The 16,932-nt window shown below is 43.2% G+C and overlaps 1 protein-coding gene across 1 annotated transcript in view; it reads right to left on the bottom strand.

Moving 5' to 3' along the window:
• The window catches only part of SMURF2 (SMAD specific E3 ubiquitin protein ligase 2), a 56,068-nt gene extending 50,613 nt beyond the window's left edge, over positions 1–5,455 (bottom strand). Inside the window, exon 1 of the mRNA XM_057368880.1 lies at positions 5,079–5,455. Coding sequence (XP_057224863.1) covers positions 5,079–5,130 — 52 coding nt within the window. The 5' untranslated portion in view covers positions 5,131–5,455. The remainder of the gene's footprint in view (positions 1–5,078) is intronic.
• Positions 5,456–16,932: the final 11,477 nt, after the last annotated feature.

Here is a 16,932-nt window from a genome sequence, read left to right on the forward strand (position 1 = left end):
TTTAAACTTAACTGAAAAGTACAATTCTAAACATTACTCACTGATTTTCCACCCCCAGGACTTCTTTTCTTTTTTCCCCCACAATAGTTTAAGTTTTTTAAACATTACCATTAGGACTGCCTGCAGCTTTCCCATATGTCTCCCACATATGCCCCATATGTTACCTACACATGTAAAYCCTCTATCAGCTTCTATGTGCTGGTCTCCTGATTGTACAGCCAAAGGTGAATAGTGAGTTTTTTTAACTGAATTTCAATCTTTTAATTGAAGCGCCCATATAACCGTTTTCCTACTACAATTTCCTCCCCCAAATCCTTTCTGGTCTTTTTTTTTTGTTTGCCATGATACCCCACTATGTACTCTTGAACACAGACACTTAATTTTATACCCAGATGAATAAAACTTTGTCCTACAAGCTGAACTCATAGAAACAAACAGCTGAAACTGCTCCATACAGCTGCTCAGTTGTTTATTACAATTCTTTGGCATCTGTGTGATCCACAACAGATTTATATGTATATAAATACCTATAACTATATACTGTGTATATAAAAAAGCATGTATTTACACACACACTTCATAGYTTGATGAAAATATTGAGGGCAAAGCAGCCATCATTCCCTGTACATCTGATTAGACATGTCTATTGACTTTGTTATGACTGCATCAGTTTAATCCACCTACTATGTAATTTATTGATTTGGATTTCTTAATGACACGCGGCTTACAAAAACTAGTACTTAAGTCAAATATACCTTACATGAAGGAGCCCTATTGTTTTATTGTTGACCAAAGCCTATCTAACTACAGGCTGCTGGTAAGAGAGAGGCAGTCYTGCCCTCTTTTCAGCTTCTTCTCTSCATCCCTCTCCTTCAGTACAAAAAACCATTTTTTTCCTGGTAGGATTAGCTTTCAGCTCATCCCATAGCTACACAGTTGCTGGAGTCAATACAAGGGAGGGCCCAGAAAGTGAAGCCAGGGACTACAAAGAGAAAAAAGAAACAGCACTCAGATTTTAAACTGACCTAAAATGGCACTACGATTTCAGTCAACTCTAAAACCACTGCCTTGCTGCAGAAAAATACAGGGAGCTACTTTATCAATTGATTGATCAGAATGATGTTCCCACAGGGAGGCTCTGCTACTCATAAACTTCAGTCCTTCTTCCACCACTGCTGATGGAAAATTTAGAATTCAGGTTAACCACTGTCTTCAACTGTATTAATTTAACACTCGTATTTATCCACTGCAATAAACAAGTTTGAAGATTCCACATTGTTTTGCAAAGCTCAGGAATACTCTGGCTTTTTCTAAATAATATACCTGTTTCTCGAGAAATATTATGAACATCCCAACAGGAGTTTTTATGGTCTGATAAAACAGTAGCACTTTCTTCCTTCAACACTAACTTTACAGTACAATCCCACCTTTTTATTGTGAGGGTTGTACAAACAGTAAAGCAGCAAGAGAGGAGAGAGAGGGACAGCACATGAGATGCTGATCCATTTTCCACAACACAACACCCAGTGCTTTTATTTCCCTAATCAGCAAACCCTGCAGGAAAGCTGGAAGCATTAAGAAGKAGGAAAAACAAATCCAACAACTCCTCAGGCCTACATCTGATTCTGCACCAGCAAAACTTCCAGCTCATTCCAGTTTTATCCGTGGGATATTTATTACCACTTTTTCCAGCCCAGTGTAACTGTGCTTTGTGGCTATGGAAGTTTCTCTACTTGTTAACAGTTCTGAGACAAACACTACCTGCAACACATGAACCAAATAAACTTCTGCATTAAATCTTGACTCAATATATTCTAATACTCACATAGTTTTGCAGACTTCAAGTTGATTTTAGAAATTATCTCCTTGACAAAACAGTGTAATGGGCTTCAGAGAGCTGTCACTGATCTCCTAAGTGAAAGCAGTCAAATAYAGCTATTTCAACCCTAGATAATTCACAAATTAGGACATAAAATATTTACTGAAAGCAGTGGTCATTGCCCAGTTTTCTGAAGAATGTAAGATCAACACAGTTCAACACAGGGGTGGAAGAMATCATAGCACATTCTGTCCAACCATGAAGTGTATTTACAAATCCCTAAATTCAGCACAACACTGAGAAAAATCACACCAAGAATGGAAGGGGACAACTGCACTTGCAGCTTTGGTAGAACTCGGACGTACTCAGGACAGGACTAGATCAAATGGTGGTAAATATGTGAGAGTTGAAGAAACTTTCCTTACACTTCCCTGGACATTGTTATCACAAGCTGCTAAGATAAATTCTGCAGAAGACTAGTGCAATTCTAGATTTTAGCTGATTTAAATTACACTGCCTACATTTTAATCAGAAACAAGGATTTAYACCTCCTGCTACATTTATCATCAGTAGCTATAAAACTTGGATTTTAACAATTATCCAGAGGTTTTCTAGCCCAAAATTGTCCGAAACATATCAACATATGTTTCACCAAAGAATCAAATGGCATTGGCAACAAACAGATAAACCTTGGAGCAAAAGAATAACCTTTTATAATAAATGTATAACACAGATGCACTGCAAACTAAATAAAAACTTACTAGAAGTATGCCACCGCTGTGGTTTGTCTCTGTTATGGAACCCAGACCTAAATAAACTGTTAAACACTTAGTGTAAAGGTATGCCAAACATTTCTCAGAACTTTCTTAAGGTCCCAACAAAGAGTCAACCTTTTTTGCAAAATGAGGCCTAGGTTAAATATTTTATTTGGCTCCTCAAGATGGACTGAGAAGTTGGGCACTAGCTCCAGATCAGTTCTTGGACTCACATCAAACATTACCCTGTCATTTATCCAGTCAGTCAAAACAATGTTTTCCATCTAAACCTTTAATGTTTATGTCCTGAAAAACTGCTAATTGAATCCAGTTCTTGAAATCCATTTTTTAATCTATACCATCTAATTTAGAGATAATGAACAGAAAAGATAAGCACTGAACAATGATTGCAGAATTAATCCTATAAACATTCAAGCCAAAACAGAAGACTGCTAGTTTCATAGAGCCAAAGAAAATTAAGATTAAATAGCATTTGTCAGTTCGAGAATAAACTCTTAAAAACACTGGATATACAGATTCTTCTAATWCCAAACAGTTTCAGAACTCAAGAGCCCTCAAACTGCTTTTCCAATCAAAAAGGGTAATCAAAACCACACAGAACACTTAAAAYTATTCCTAGGCAAGAACTGACAACATGTCAGCTGAATTATTAAAATTCAATGTTTTCCTTAAACATGTAAAGCTTCCCTACAACAAATGTGAAACAACTCACAATTACCTAAAGCAGAAAATACTGGAGAAACAGATCAATGTTCCTATATCAGAACTGGTACTCAGTGACTGCAAGAGCAGCTAGCCCTGGAACAGTCCGAAAAAGACAATTTTGTCTTCATCCCATGCTCTGCACATTCCCTGCCTAAAATATGAGATGACAAAAAACCCCAAACACATTCTTTAAGGTTGTACCTGCTGCATTTGGGGGCTGACCATAGTGTGTAAAACCACAGCCTGTTTGAGCCTRGTCACAATCACACTTCCCTCAACACACTGATATTGTCACAGGCACGATTTCATGATATGCTTAATCCTCAATAAAAATAAAATATTAAACAAATTTGAACACAAAACACAGAGGTGAGAAAGACAACTCCCTAGACAGTATTTTCCATGCTTTCAAATAAGGCCACAGACCATTTTTAATGTTTCAAAGATAAGCAAGTCTGAGCACTAATTGCTCAGGGAAGAAAGTATTAAAGCACTGCATCAACACAGCAATAACCTGAGGAGAAAGCTACAAAACACTCTGTAAAAACAAGGCAGCACTGTTCCATGTAGCAGTCCCAGCTACGCTCATTTTAGGAGTTCTATTTCCAAGTGTAATATAGAGACACATACAAATCTCCATGAAAACTAGATTACAAATCTAGTCCGAGTATTTCCAAAGTAAAACATAAGCAGATACATTTTACTTTTCCTGTAAAAATAACATCGTTGGAAAAATCAGTATGAAAACATCTCTCTTTATTAGGCATTAAACTGGAGATATTTCTCATGCACCTAAAGTAMATGTAACAACTCTTTTAACATTTCTTAAAACATTTMTTTTTCAAGCTAGTTGGGTACACTACATGTAGAGATGAGTATTTAGAGTGAAAAGCGATTMTTTTCTAATAGCTTACCTTCCWGTACTGATGCTTCAGGACTCACAAGATCATTTATGTGCTGGAGGACTTACAATGCTTTGAAGAAAAGAGCTAGTTCAAAGTGTCCTGTAATTTTTTTTAAGAAAGCTCTAGCAGAACTTCCAATACTTTYTTCCTCTAAACATATCTACCTGGGTTGTTATACGGAAAAGGATATAGTTTTAAGTATTTTAAACCAGACTGTTTCCCTTCCCAGCATGCAGGTGAACCGTTTTTATGGTATTTTAAAATACCAGAGGTCAAGTGGTCTTCTGGAGGAGGGCAGCTCAAGGCACTTCAYCCAAGAACTGTGAACAATCAYAGAATCGTGGAATATGCYGGGTTGGAAGGGACCCATGAGGATCATCGAGGCTGCACAGGACACCCCAAAATCCCTCCCTGTCCCTGGGAGCGTTGTGCAAAGACTCTCTAAGCTCTGGCAGCCTTGGGGCTGTGACCACTGCCCTGGGGAGCCTCTCCAGTGCCCAACAGTCTTAGCTGAGAAAATCGCTTTGAAAATCCAACTAAACAACAACAATAAACAAACAAAGAGATCAAARCACAGAGTGTGACAGTTTCTTTCGAGTTTCCACCGAGAAAACGAAGGGAAAATGAACCCCAAAGTTGGGGTGCGGTGGTTGAAGTTCGCCCAGGCGRCTGCGGGGCCCGGGCCGGGCGGGCGGCGGAGCCCGGACACGCCGAGCCCGAGGCCGAGGGGAACCGAAGGAAGGGAAACCTCGCCTCCCCTTCCCTGCGAGGCCTGAGGGGCCGCTCCGGCCCCAGGTTCAACCTCAACGACACCCGGAGGAGCCGCTCCCGCCCCCCGGCCGGGCTGGCCCCGCGCCCCCGGCCCAGCCTCACCTGTCAGCCGCAGCTTGACGGGCCCGTTCCGCCGGGCCCCCGGGTTGGACATGGCCCCGGCCGGGGCTCCCCCGCCGCTGCTCCGCCAAGGGCTCGGGGGAGGCGCGAATGGAGCCGGGCCGGGCGCTCAGGGCAGCGGCGGCCGCCGGAGGAGGAGGAGAAGGAGGAGAGGCCCGGATGTGCCCAGCGTCGCCATGAGCGGGGCCGGGGCCGCGGAGGAGGAGCGGAGCCTTCCCCGCTTCCCTCCGCTTCCCTCCGCTTCCCCGCCCCCGGRCCCGAGCACAACAAAGCCGGGACGGAGCCGCACGGACGGAAGGACTGGCGGCGGGCTCGGCTCGGCTCCTCTGCTCCGTCCCTCCCTCCTGCCCCGGGGAGGCCCTGCCCGCCCCCCGCGCCCCGCCTCGGGCCCGGAGCCTGGGGGGGGAACGGCGTCAGGTGGCGGCGGCGGCGGCGGTGTGCCGGCCGGGGAAAACGGGGGAATGGCCGTGTTCTAGGGGAGATGGGATCGGGAACGACAGTGGGGGAATGGCCGTGTTCTGAGGAGATGGGATCGGGAATGGCCGTGTTCTGAGGAGATGGGGATCGGGAATGGCCGTGTTCTGAGGAGATGGGATCGGGAATGGCCGTGTTCTGAGGAGATGGGATCGGGAATGGCCGTGTTCTGAGGAGATGGGATCGGGAATGGCCGTGTTCTGAGGGAGATGGGATCGGGAACCATGGGGGATGGCCGTGTTCTGAGGGAGGTGGGATCGGGAACGGTGCGGGGGGAATGGCCGTGTTCTGAGGAGATGGGGATCGGGAATGGCCGTGTTCTGAGGAGATGGGGATCGGGAATGGCCGTGTTCTGAGGAGATGGGGATCGGGAATGGCCGTGTTCTGGGGGAGATGGGGATCGGGAACTATGGGAGAATGGCCGTGTTCTGAGGGAGATGTTCTGAGGGGGATCGGGAAGGGTAGGAGAATGGCGGTGTTCTGAGGGAGATGGGGATCGGGAAGGATGTGGAGAATGGCCGTGTCCTGGGAAGAAGGGTCGGGAAGAATGCAAGGGAATGGCCAAGGTGGAGAGRAGAGGATGACAGAGAAGTTGTGTGGGGAGTTAGAAGGGAAAAATCAAGGGTACAAATRGGAGAAGACATGGCAGGAGAATTGGCTGATATGTGTGGTCGCACTCAGGAGTGCCTCTGATCCAGGGCAGTATTCCCCACGGACAGGGTGTGACACACCAGCCCTGGAAACTGTTAAACTTTGGACCAATTCAGTTCTTATCTGCACTGTGTAGAAATCAGCAGTCGGGTTCTGTGAACTGCCATTCTCAGAATAATAATAAAATAAAWKAAAAAAAAATACAAATGCCTTGCATCCATGCGACGTGGCCTAATTTAACTCCCWCCCTGCAGGAAAGGTGACTCTTTCCAGAGTTTTCCCAGCACTGCAATACATTTCCCTTGAGGGGTGCTCCATCGAAGTCAGGGGCAGCTTCCTGCAGGGCCAGAGGGGTATCAAGGTGGAAGAGTTGCCAGGAAAAATACCAAGGTTGCCACAGTCAGGGTTACCTTAGAATGCTGAGCTAATACACCACACACCTACTCTTACTAACAACCTTACTAATACTCCACTCGTTGGTCATGTCACTGCTCTGGCTTCTTCCTGCTGAGGTAACCTGTGGAATATCATCATGTGGGTACTCAGAGATGAGGATCCAGCTATGGATCAGGACCCCAGCGTGGGATGAGAAGGTGACCTGTGTTTTGCTGAGTTCATAATGTGGCTTTTTCACAGCCCGGGAAGTTCCCTCTCTGCAGCTGCACAGAGCCGAAATGTAACCGCGTCTGGAGTGGTCCCATCCTGACAGAGCTTAGAGCTTGAGCTTCGTTAATTCAAGCCTGGGCCATGCAGCTGCTTTTTTTAAGCTTTGTGGTTCTCAAAGCTTTCTTCCCATAAAATGTGTGGATTCACTTCTTCCTCCCAAGGTGTTTTAAGTGCCGGGTTCTTCCAGGTGGAAATTTCCAATGCTTCCTGCAGTGGTGGCACTGCTGTTCCAGTGTCACTTCAACGGGGAGCAGAGGAGTCCTGGGATCAGGACCTTCCTTGGCCAGGGCTGTGCCTGTTGCCTGTGCCATCAGCTGTTTAACACAAAACTAGCAAATGTTAGACACCAACCTCCTTCACAGCACAGAGCACAAGAGAAAGCATTGATTCAATCCTTCGCCACTACTTCAAAAAGAAGAGAATTTGAAACAAAGTCTAAACTTCATTTACTGCAAAACAGRGGCACAATATGTCTATGATTTTATGGCCTTATATTGCACTGCAACAGTTAAAAAGTTACTTTGTAATGGTTATGTAAATTCACACACGCCCCAAAGACATTCCAGGTGTCCTGATTCCTGTATTAAAAAAAAAAAAAAAAAAGGAAGAAAAATCAGCCTTTGTAATTGAAGGTCATGCTAGTCATACTATTAAAGTTCCAATCTGTTACAAATTCACATAGCCAGGTCATTATCCTTTTCTCAAATCAAGTATATAAAGAAAATGGCTGATGGTTTGCAAATATTGCAACATTACCTGGCTGGTGCTAAACTGAACAGAAAAGCAAAATATAAAGCTACTTTTCACATACTTAACATGTTTCTAGATTATTCTAGATTTTTCCTAATGTGATGATTGTTCATTTCTGGGGTCTTGTAGTGCRCTTTGGAACCAACATTCAATACTTCTGAAATAGTTTGACAAAAGTATTTAATATTATATTAAACATAGGATTCTTTCTACATGATTTTTTGTAATGGATAACTAGTGTCTCAGACATTAACTGAAATGCCAATATTTAAAAAACCCCCATTGGGATTAAATACAGTATTTCATTGTTCAGTAGTTATATGAACATTTTAATGCTTTCATTAAAAGTGGTTTTTAAAGGTCATGAAGCATACTTGGTTTCATACGGCTTTTCAGAAARCGACTTGCTGAACTATAAATTTTTCTAAGATTTTTGGACATGCTGCTCACCTTTCAGTGAAAATACTGTGATATATTGCAAGTACTAGAGCATTAACTGACAGTCTGTGCATTTGGATCACCATATAAAATGTACTGTCTGCAGGATGGCTGCTACTGCTGTGCATTTTTCTTTAAAATGTGGCATATTCAATTTTATTTATTTACTTTTAAACAACCAATGTGAGTTGAGCATTTTGACTAAAACATCCAAAACACATTAGTGACACATGGGAATGTCCTATAGAGCAGGTGTGTATTTAACAGGGTGAGAGGAGAGGRGCTCCAGCTCCCATCAGCCTGGCAGGCAGGGCTGTGTCTCTGTTAGGTCAGGACCAGGTTCTCTCATGACTAATTTTGGTAGAAGGATCTGGATCAGSCTGCCCTTGGACACACAGAGGGTGTGCTGCTGCCTCCCTTCTCTCTGTGCCAGGGCACCATCGCTGTGCCTTGGTGTTTGTGTCCCACCCTATCTCCCAATTCTGTAGGGAAATGGGGGGTTTTTACTCATTGTTTTTCTCTTCACTGAGTAGAACTGCCAAGCAGGATTTAAGATGAGCAGCTCCATGAAGGAGCAGTGTGAGCTCTGCAGTGAGGAGGTGAAGGGAAGMCTGGCAGAGCACCAGGGGCTGCAGCAGTGTAGGGGACCAAAGATGCTGACGGTCCCTGATGGTTGGAATTGCTGCTTTCCCAACCAAGGAATCCACTGCAACGTTGTGATCCAGATTCTTGAGCCAGCACTGTCTCCCAATTTCTCAAGATATTCTCAGGTTAACAGAACCAATGTCTCACTGACCGTGCTTTCTGTCGCAGAAGCCAAGAGTTCACAGCAAATTGTGTCTTTATGCAGTTCCATTCCAGGAGGTTTCACTCTGTGCAGGGCTGATCCTGTGAGARGGGCAAGCAAATCTCAGCAGTGCTGCTGACAGGAGCCCTGTGTTCACTTGGGGCTGTATCACTGAACAACACATCCTTTCAGGATGAGGTAGCTCCCCGGGATCCGGAGGGATGGGAGGGTCTCACATCACCCTGCAGATCACTTTTGGATGACAGCCTTACTGCTGGACTTGGGAATTCCATCCAGCCTTCTTCAGCCAGAGCTTCACTAAGGCTGAGGCACCCTCTAAAGGACTGGAGGAAATGTATAGAGAAGGGGCAAAGTCTTTATCAACCCTATCTTTAGGACACAGACAGGGATGTTGAACAACCCATAAGGAGAAAAAAAATATAATAGTTGGTATCATATGAGTGAAACTTTTGAAGAAGTATTTAGAAATACAAAATTTTCTTCTGTTCCATGGCTGCACAAAAAAAGGGCTTTGATTTCTTGAATTTTCCAAGAGGAAGAAAGAGGAGGTTTTGCTGTCCTCTGTGAGGTTTTCTGTCACCTTCTCTGCCACTCTTCTGTACAAAAGGATCAAACCTTACTGCAGTCATGTATAAAGTGCTTCTGCATTTCAGGAATGAAGATGAGGAACRGAAAATTTCATTTTGTATAAGATTCCTTCTTTTCTCCTTGCAGATTATAAAAATTGCCAGACTGGGGCATTATTTATGTTGCTGGTGAATGGAACAAACTACATTAAAGCACTGAGATGCACATGCTTAAATATCTGTTTTTACTCTGTCATTGCTGCTGCTCAGAGACAAAGAGAGTTAACCCAGCAGTGGAGGACAAACCTATCAGAGTCCTGGGATGAAGAAACATGTCTAGACAGGGGCTCTGGTTCTCACTAAGGCTCCCTTTGGCATGCAGAGACAATGTTTATGCAAGAGGTCAAGATTCAATCCATTTCTCAAGCTGGGGCTGGAGATGAAGCTTTTCAGGAGAAGAAACTAGGAAGGAAATCTCCACCCATGTGCTGGCTACTGCGAAAGGGGACAGCAGCTTGGAGCAGAGACACCGTGGCCCTCTGAGACAGGATGYGTCTTGGGGAAATGATGTGTCTCTGAAGGGAAATGACTGCAGCTGTGGCTACAAAAAAAAATGCATGAGCTTCCATATCACAGGATTTTCCAGTGGTTAGTCACTAAGATAACTTCTAAGTCCATCCATCCAGAACAGATTAGTAACTGATGCACAGATATTCCATGCAGTTCTTTAGCCATGTTATTTCCTCATTGTGTCCTGCAGGACAGCACTATCCTAACAGGACTTTAGAAGAAGAAGAAAAGAAAAGGGAGATTTTTAGAGACAGGCATTGAACATGGAATAAGTAGATGTGTTGCATTTTATTACTAGACAGAGGCTGAAATCCATTTTCTGAGAGGGGTAAATCTGTCASGAAAAACCATGTCCTGGTGCCTGGGCTAAAGGCTGGAGGTGACACTTATTTATCCATAGAACACTATCAATAATAAAATTTCTTTACCAGACTCGTGGACAATTGGCTTTTTCARGTACTTTGAGATGTACATGGTAAACATTGCAACTGAAACTACTGAGGTTTCCTGAAGAATCACATATTCCCTTGTGCAACTTTCCCATATTGTGAATGAAGTAACTGTAGAATCTCACCTTTAGATTTCCTTGGCTGGTATGAAGGAGGTTCCTCGAAGACCTTACAGACTAAGGCAGTTGGAAATTGTCTCAGTAACATGTATCAAGAAGTTAGTTTGCTATTGTACTACAGCATTTGTCTGCAGATAGTGTCTGATTCAGCTTGACATGTTTTGTATTGTCCCAGRGCTCAAATGAAGTGTTTTTGGGAAGAATCTCAGCCCAAACAAGTATTTAAAAGACTTGGCATGCGGCACTGGTTTTGACCAAGCCACATTATTTAGCCACTRAGGGAGTATCAAACCTTCTCTAATCTTTCTTATTCCCTGTGACAGAGCATCAATCTGAAATAACTATTTTGTCATCTATAAAAGGTGAGCTGTCAAATCTCCTGCATTGCGAATCTGTGAGCTGTAATTCCGGTGGTGATGCTGAGAGCAGGGTGCCACAGCCGGGGATGCCAGGAGCTGACTCAGCCCTGCTGCTGTAAAGTCACCCTGAGCCACTGCTGATCAGCAGTGATGCACTGGCAGGTGYTTGCCTTGTTAAATCAGCCCTTGGCCTGCCCAGTTAACGCCCAGCTTGCACCACAGCCACTGCTGAATGCTTTGGCAGAAGTAACAAATGTTCTATGATGCACCTTCAATCTATGCAGTCATGGGAAGCAAAGATGCTTCCCTGGCTCTCCAAACCCCTAGAACATTGATCAGCATTAATACTTTGGCATAATTAGCTTGTTCTCACTGGTCATCATTACTTATCTAAATATACAGAGATTAATGTTTCGAGCTTTACAGAATTCTACGTGTCAGGGGTTATGATGAGGTTTRAGAGGAGCAGTTTATCCCAGTCCAACCTGTTGTAGGGACTGTGGCTGYTAGAGACAGATGCAGCTACAGATAGACAAGAGGCTGGCAGCAGAACYCTCTCAAATTGGCAGGGAGAGCAGCTTGGGGAAGTGTAAGCCACTTAAAACAGCCCCCACCTCATAGTTCTGATTTTATCTGTTTCTTCAAGCAAGTGGAAGTTTTCCCATGTGTCTCACTCAAGTTACTTCCAAAGATTTCCATTCAAGAGACAAGATTAATTCCAGGAAATATATCAAATTGTAAGACTATTGTGTACTCCTACAGGTAGCTGAATCTCCAAGGTTCAAACCCAAAAATAGCTCACAAAGCCTTAACCCCATGGGATGATTATTTTCTGCCATGGGGAAACAGGCACTAAGAGCCAGATGAGCTGTCTCAGACTGTGCAAACCACATCTACTCACAGTTCTGGGAATTGCTGAAAGGAGCCCAGGCTGTCCAGCTTTGGAAACACTCTGCTTTGTCTTACATGAAGTCTGGAGACATTTATAAACATGCTACATGGAAACTAAATCCATAAATAAACTCAATCATGACACAAAARCATTTGCAGGTTGAATAAGCTCAACAATCCCTCTTTTAAAAAAGAAATCTTATTCCTAAAGCTTTCTGAACTGCAGAAATACCTAACCTATCCACAGGCTGTACTGGCTTCTTTTGTGCTTTCTTTTAACAAAATCACCCAGAAGTCCACTGTGAAATCAATTTGAGAGGATTTAAGATAACTTTATCTCTAAAAATACCTCTAAAATATTTCATTCTAAAAGTTACAAAGCAAGGTTTTATGCCAGATAGGAACAGCACAGATATTTAAGTAGGTTAGTGGGTCTAGTGAAGTGCTAAAAGTAACCTAAAGCAAAATCTGTCACCATGTGTCTTGAATCATTCCTTTATTCCACTCTTGAAACCCTTTAAAATAGAACTGGAGGAAAGGTGGTTTTCTCCTTTTGTTTTTGGCATTAGAATTCAGGGGCAACATGTCTAATTAGGCAAAGTGTCTAATGAATGATGTGAGGGCTTGGCTTTGCAGTCACATATAATCATCCTGCAAGCAGACACATCCAGCCCCTCTGTGCACATGTACTCATTCACTGAGTGTAAAATTTGGGGTTTCTTTACCAAATGTCATCTCTCATTTGTTCTACAAAGCACATTGCACAGTTTGGTTGCTGTAACATTTGGATTGTGTTGCTAGAAAGACATTATGTTCCAATTTGGGTCTAATACACAGTGGGCTGGCTATGAGGAAGGAAGCTTTCCCTTTAGTTAAACTGGTTTTTGTTGGGTTGTCTTTTTTTTTAATGTCGTGTTTATTCCTGGGTTGCTTTTTTCTGTTTGTAACTACAGCACACTGAATTCTGTTGACAGCTGCAAATCCACTGTGCAATACAGCAGATCAAATTTTGCGTTCTGCAGCAGGGTAGGATATCTGCATGTGCTCGTGGTTTTACTGAACAGGAGAGTTTTTAAAGACAGTTTGGACAAAAGCTGCAGGAATGGGCTAATCTGATTTTTCTTAAGTAATTTCAAGGATCATTTGCTATTAAAACTGGGTTTATTAGAAATTATTAGGTCCCCAATGTCAGTCTCCCTCAATCCCCTCTGTTTTTCCTTTCTAACTTAGTTTACATCTTGCAGAGTTGTTACCATTCCCCCTCTGCTTACATTTTCCTTTCGTAATCCCTGTCTGGCCCCAGACTGCAGGTGTTGATATACACTGAAGTACAGATGGGGTAATAGCTTCAGTTTGAGGATCTACACAAAACAATATTTGTACACAGAAGAAAAATCCCTGCTTAATTCAAGTCAAGTTTTGCAAAGCAGTTCTTCAGAAGTGGAATGTGGATGTCCCGTCCCATCCCCCTGCCCTTATTTCCCTACATTGGTAATGTTCTCTCTCTCATAAGTTATATGAACTGCAGCAATGGGGTTTTTTTAGCCATTAGGGGAAAGGAAATGACATATGGAGAGAATTCAAGTCCCTCCTCATTCCTAGAGAGTCTATCCAGAAAGTCAGTGTGCTGAGCTCCATCCAAGTGTCGTTTCCTGCTCAGAATTGGGAAGGGGAGCTRGAGGTGGGAGGAGAGATGGAGACGTAACATTAAATTGCTGCTTCTGATTAACAGCACATTCTGCACATGATTTCACAGTATTGCTTTGAACAGAATTGAGCCTCTGCAGCCCAAATATGTGTAGCAATCCAGTGATGAAAGAGCTATTTTTACATCTGTTTCATATAGTGGGTAAAAATGAAGTGATTGGGATGGTGGAAATGTGCTGTGGAGATTACTGAAGATTTTCTGATAACTTTGTACCTCCAATCTTCCACATGCCCACAGAGCATTATTAATAYTCCTGGTGGTACAGCTATTTTACCCCTGTGAAGCTGCACACAAAGCAATCTGTTACAAAGTTTATGTGTTATAAAGTTTATATTTATATATATATATATAAATAAATCACACCTTTAAAAGCTGACTCCATGATTTTCATTTCACATTGCAATGCAAATTGAGAAAGATATGGAATAAAGGAGAATAAGTCCTCATTACACTGCCTCTTTTGTTGAGCTTATAGGTGTGATCCAAACTCCCCCACAGTGAAGTCAGTGCCATTGATTTTGCTTTCAGTGTGCCASTCAATTGAAACTCTGTTCCTGATCCATGATTTACACMTCACTTCTGGAACTGGCCCATTGTTCTATTTAAATGATCAACACTACATTTTAATGTGACCAAGCAAGTTGTGCTTGGTAAGAATTAATAGGATTTTTCTCCATCCTGCTTTAATTTTTCTGTCCTCTCCTCATCCCTTTAAATTCCAACTTCACTTCCACTAATGACACTCCCTAGGGCAGTAGGTGAGCTGCAACCTGGAAAGAGGCCATGGCTCTTCCACGAAATCTTCTGGCTTCTGCWGAAGAGCRTCCATTTCCTGGAGCCAGTCTGAGRCAGACAGTGCTCTGCAGTTAGAAACGGGACTGGAATCCAGTGACCCTTAATCCATAGGAAGTGCTACAAAACTCACAGCAAATCAATTCTCCCCCAGCTGTCCACAGGCTGAGTTTCTGCCCGCCTCGTGTCAGTGCCATTCCCTGGATCAGTGARAAGGAAGTGTTTTACAAACACAACGGACAACTTCGCACACGTGCAGCTGGAGTGTTCTTGGGAAAGGTTTCTCCTGAAATTTCCAGTTTCAGGGGGTGCACCCCTCCCAGCCTGAGCATGGGGTCCCCTAATTCCCTGTTAGACATTTTTCCTAGCTTTTCTCTGAAGGCTAAAGGGTTAATGTGTTTCCTGTTAGGTTTTAAGTGAAAGTCCCAACATTTTCCTCTATAGGTCAAAYACAACTAGACACAATTAACCTTCATTAATTACTTCAGTTTTGACTAACAGTGCCTCTTCCTCAATTTACACACTTTCCCAAAGCTTAGACCTGTACTGAAATCTACATCATACCTTATCACAAAAGTGCTTCAATACTCTTGGGATAATCCTGTCTTCAGCAAAAGGGTAACTGTGACCAGAGGTTCTGTGTGTTAGCTACAGGAATGGACATCAGGATTCCCAGGCTCCAGGTGAATTCTGCCAGCAACTTTCTGAATGTCTGTGGATAACTTCCTTGTGTCTCAGTTTGCTCTGCTGTAAAATAGATTTAGAAACAGAAGAGATCTGTGAAATATTGTGGGGTAGTGAATTCCTTTTCCTGCAGAACTGCAGCTGCTTCTTGCTGCTGATATACCACTGTGGTTCTGTGCAATTTAAATCATTCTGGATAGAGTAGCAGGAAGCAGCTTTGCTTAAGAGAATATTTCAGTCTAATTCACAGGAAAAGAAAAAAAATAGATTTCTACTCATTTAACCATTTCTAACTTTCCCACAGTTTAAACTGTTCTTCCTGTAGGGCAAAGTGAACAGACGAGCTACTGAACCGCAGCACTGCAAAGTCCCTGCTCTCCTTCCAGAGCCTGGCACCTTTGGGAGCAGCAAATGGAACAATCAGCCAGGCAGCATCTGCTGCCATCAGAATTTCAGAGGCAGTTRCGTTTGCAGAGATCTCAGACTGCAATCTTGCCATCACTCCACAGATAAAATAGCAYTAGCAACAACTGCATTCCAAGCCAGTTGATGTCAGCAGGGGTCTGTTATTGTTGCTCTCAGCGCAGAGAAGTTGGCAGACTGACACACAGGCCACCAGACATTTATTCCAGCCCTTGTCCTAGATGAGGCATTTGACAAATAAAGAGGAGAAGCTCTTAAATCTGACTGAGCGATGCACAAAAAAACAAAAATAAAAAATTAAAAATTCCTCCCCAAAACCCAAACCAAACAAACTAAAAACCAGAAGCAATAACAATTCTCCTTTCCCTTTTTGCTCCTACCACTTTTTTGAAGCTAGAGACGCAGCCTCATGGGTGACTGTGATCCTAACCTCAGAAATAGTTTGCATTTTCTTAGAATAAGGAGTGACTCACCCCAGTCACTTACTCATAACCATTGTAGATTGTTGCTTGTGGAAATACATGCTGCCAACAGGGCTCACTGGTGGATAGGCTGCACACATTTTTCTTGGAYAAAAACAAAGTCTCCATCCCCAGAAAGTTAATTATTAAGCCACTGAGCTGTCAGGCATCTAAAGAAGAATTGGCAGTGTTCTATTATTAACCCAATATATTAGATAAATCTGAAACAATTCAGAAAAAAAAGAAATAGAGAYAACACTACTGAACAAGTGCTCTGCATTTACTATATACAGAGACAGAAAAGCCAAATTAATTGCATATGCTAAAGAGCAATTAAAGCAAGGAGCTGTGTTTTGAAATAACAGAACTTTGATTTTAAAATGGCTTTAAAAGATTGGATCTCATATTCGATATTTAGCGTGGTTAAACACCTGGTAGCTAGCACACGGATGTTTAGTGTAACCACACGAAGTGCCCCGAAGCTGCGTGTCGGTGTTTTTTTCTCAGGAAAATGGAGCAGGTCCCACCTGAGCGGAGCCGGCGGGATTMTCCCACCTCCGGCGGGGCTGGCAGCGCCCTCTGCCGGCACCGGCGCTGCTTTACAGCGCTACAAAATCGGGATTCTGAACCCGCGAGTCATCGTGCCACTGCCCTACACACCCTCAGACACGAAACACAGGCAAATCACGATTGACTTGGCATAGCTGCATTTATAGAGCTTCTTTCAGTTGTCTACAATCATATAGAAAATTRCGATTTTCTAACTGATGCTTTAAGTGAAGGGTGGAGGTTTGACACCAAAGCAAAGGACGCAGGAGGCTTCACTGCAGGTGCATAAATGCCCGAGGTGGTTGCTTTTAGCCCCCAGCAGTGAAGGCTCCCTCAGTGCAAGGAAGGTGGTTCTTCCATGCACAGCTATGGCAGTACCAGACACAGTGCCAGGGGGTTTTGGAGTCACTGTTCTCCCTTTTGGCACTGCCCACAAATGTTTCCATAGGTCCTGAGTGCCAGSTGCAGCCTCACCCCT

Source organism: Malurus melanocephalus, unplaced genomic scaffold, assembly GCF_030028575.1.
Source record: "Malurus melanocephalus ecotype Western Australia unplaced genomic scaffold, MMel_1.1 scaffold_98, whole genome shotgun sequence".
Classification (NCBI taxonomy): Eukaryota; Metazoa; Chordata; class Aves; order Passeriformes; family Maluridae; genus Malurus; species Malurus melanocephalus.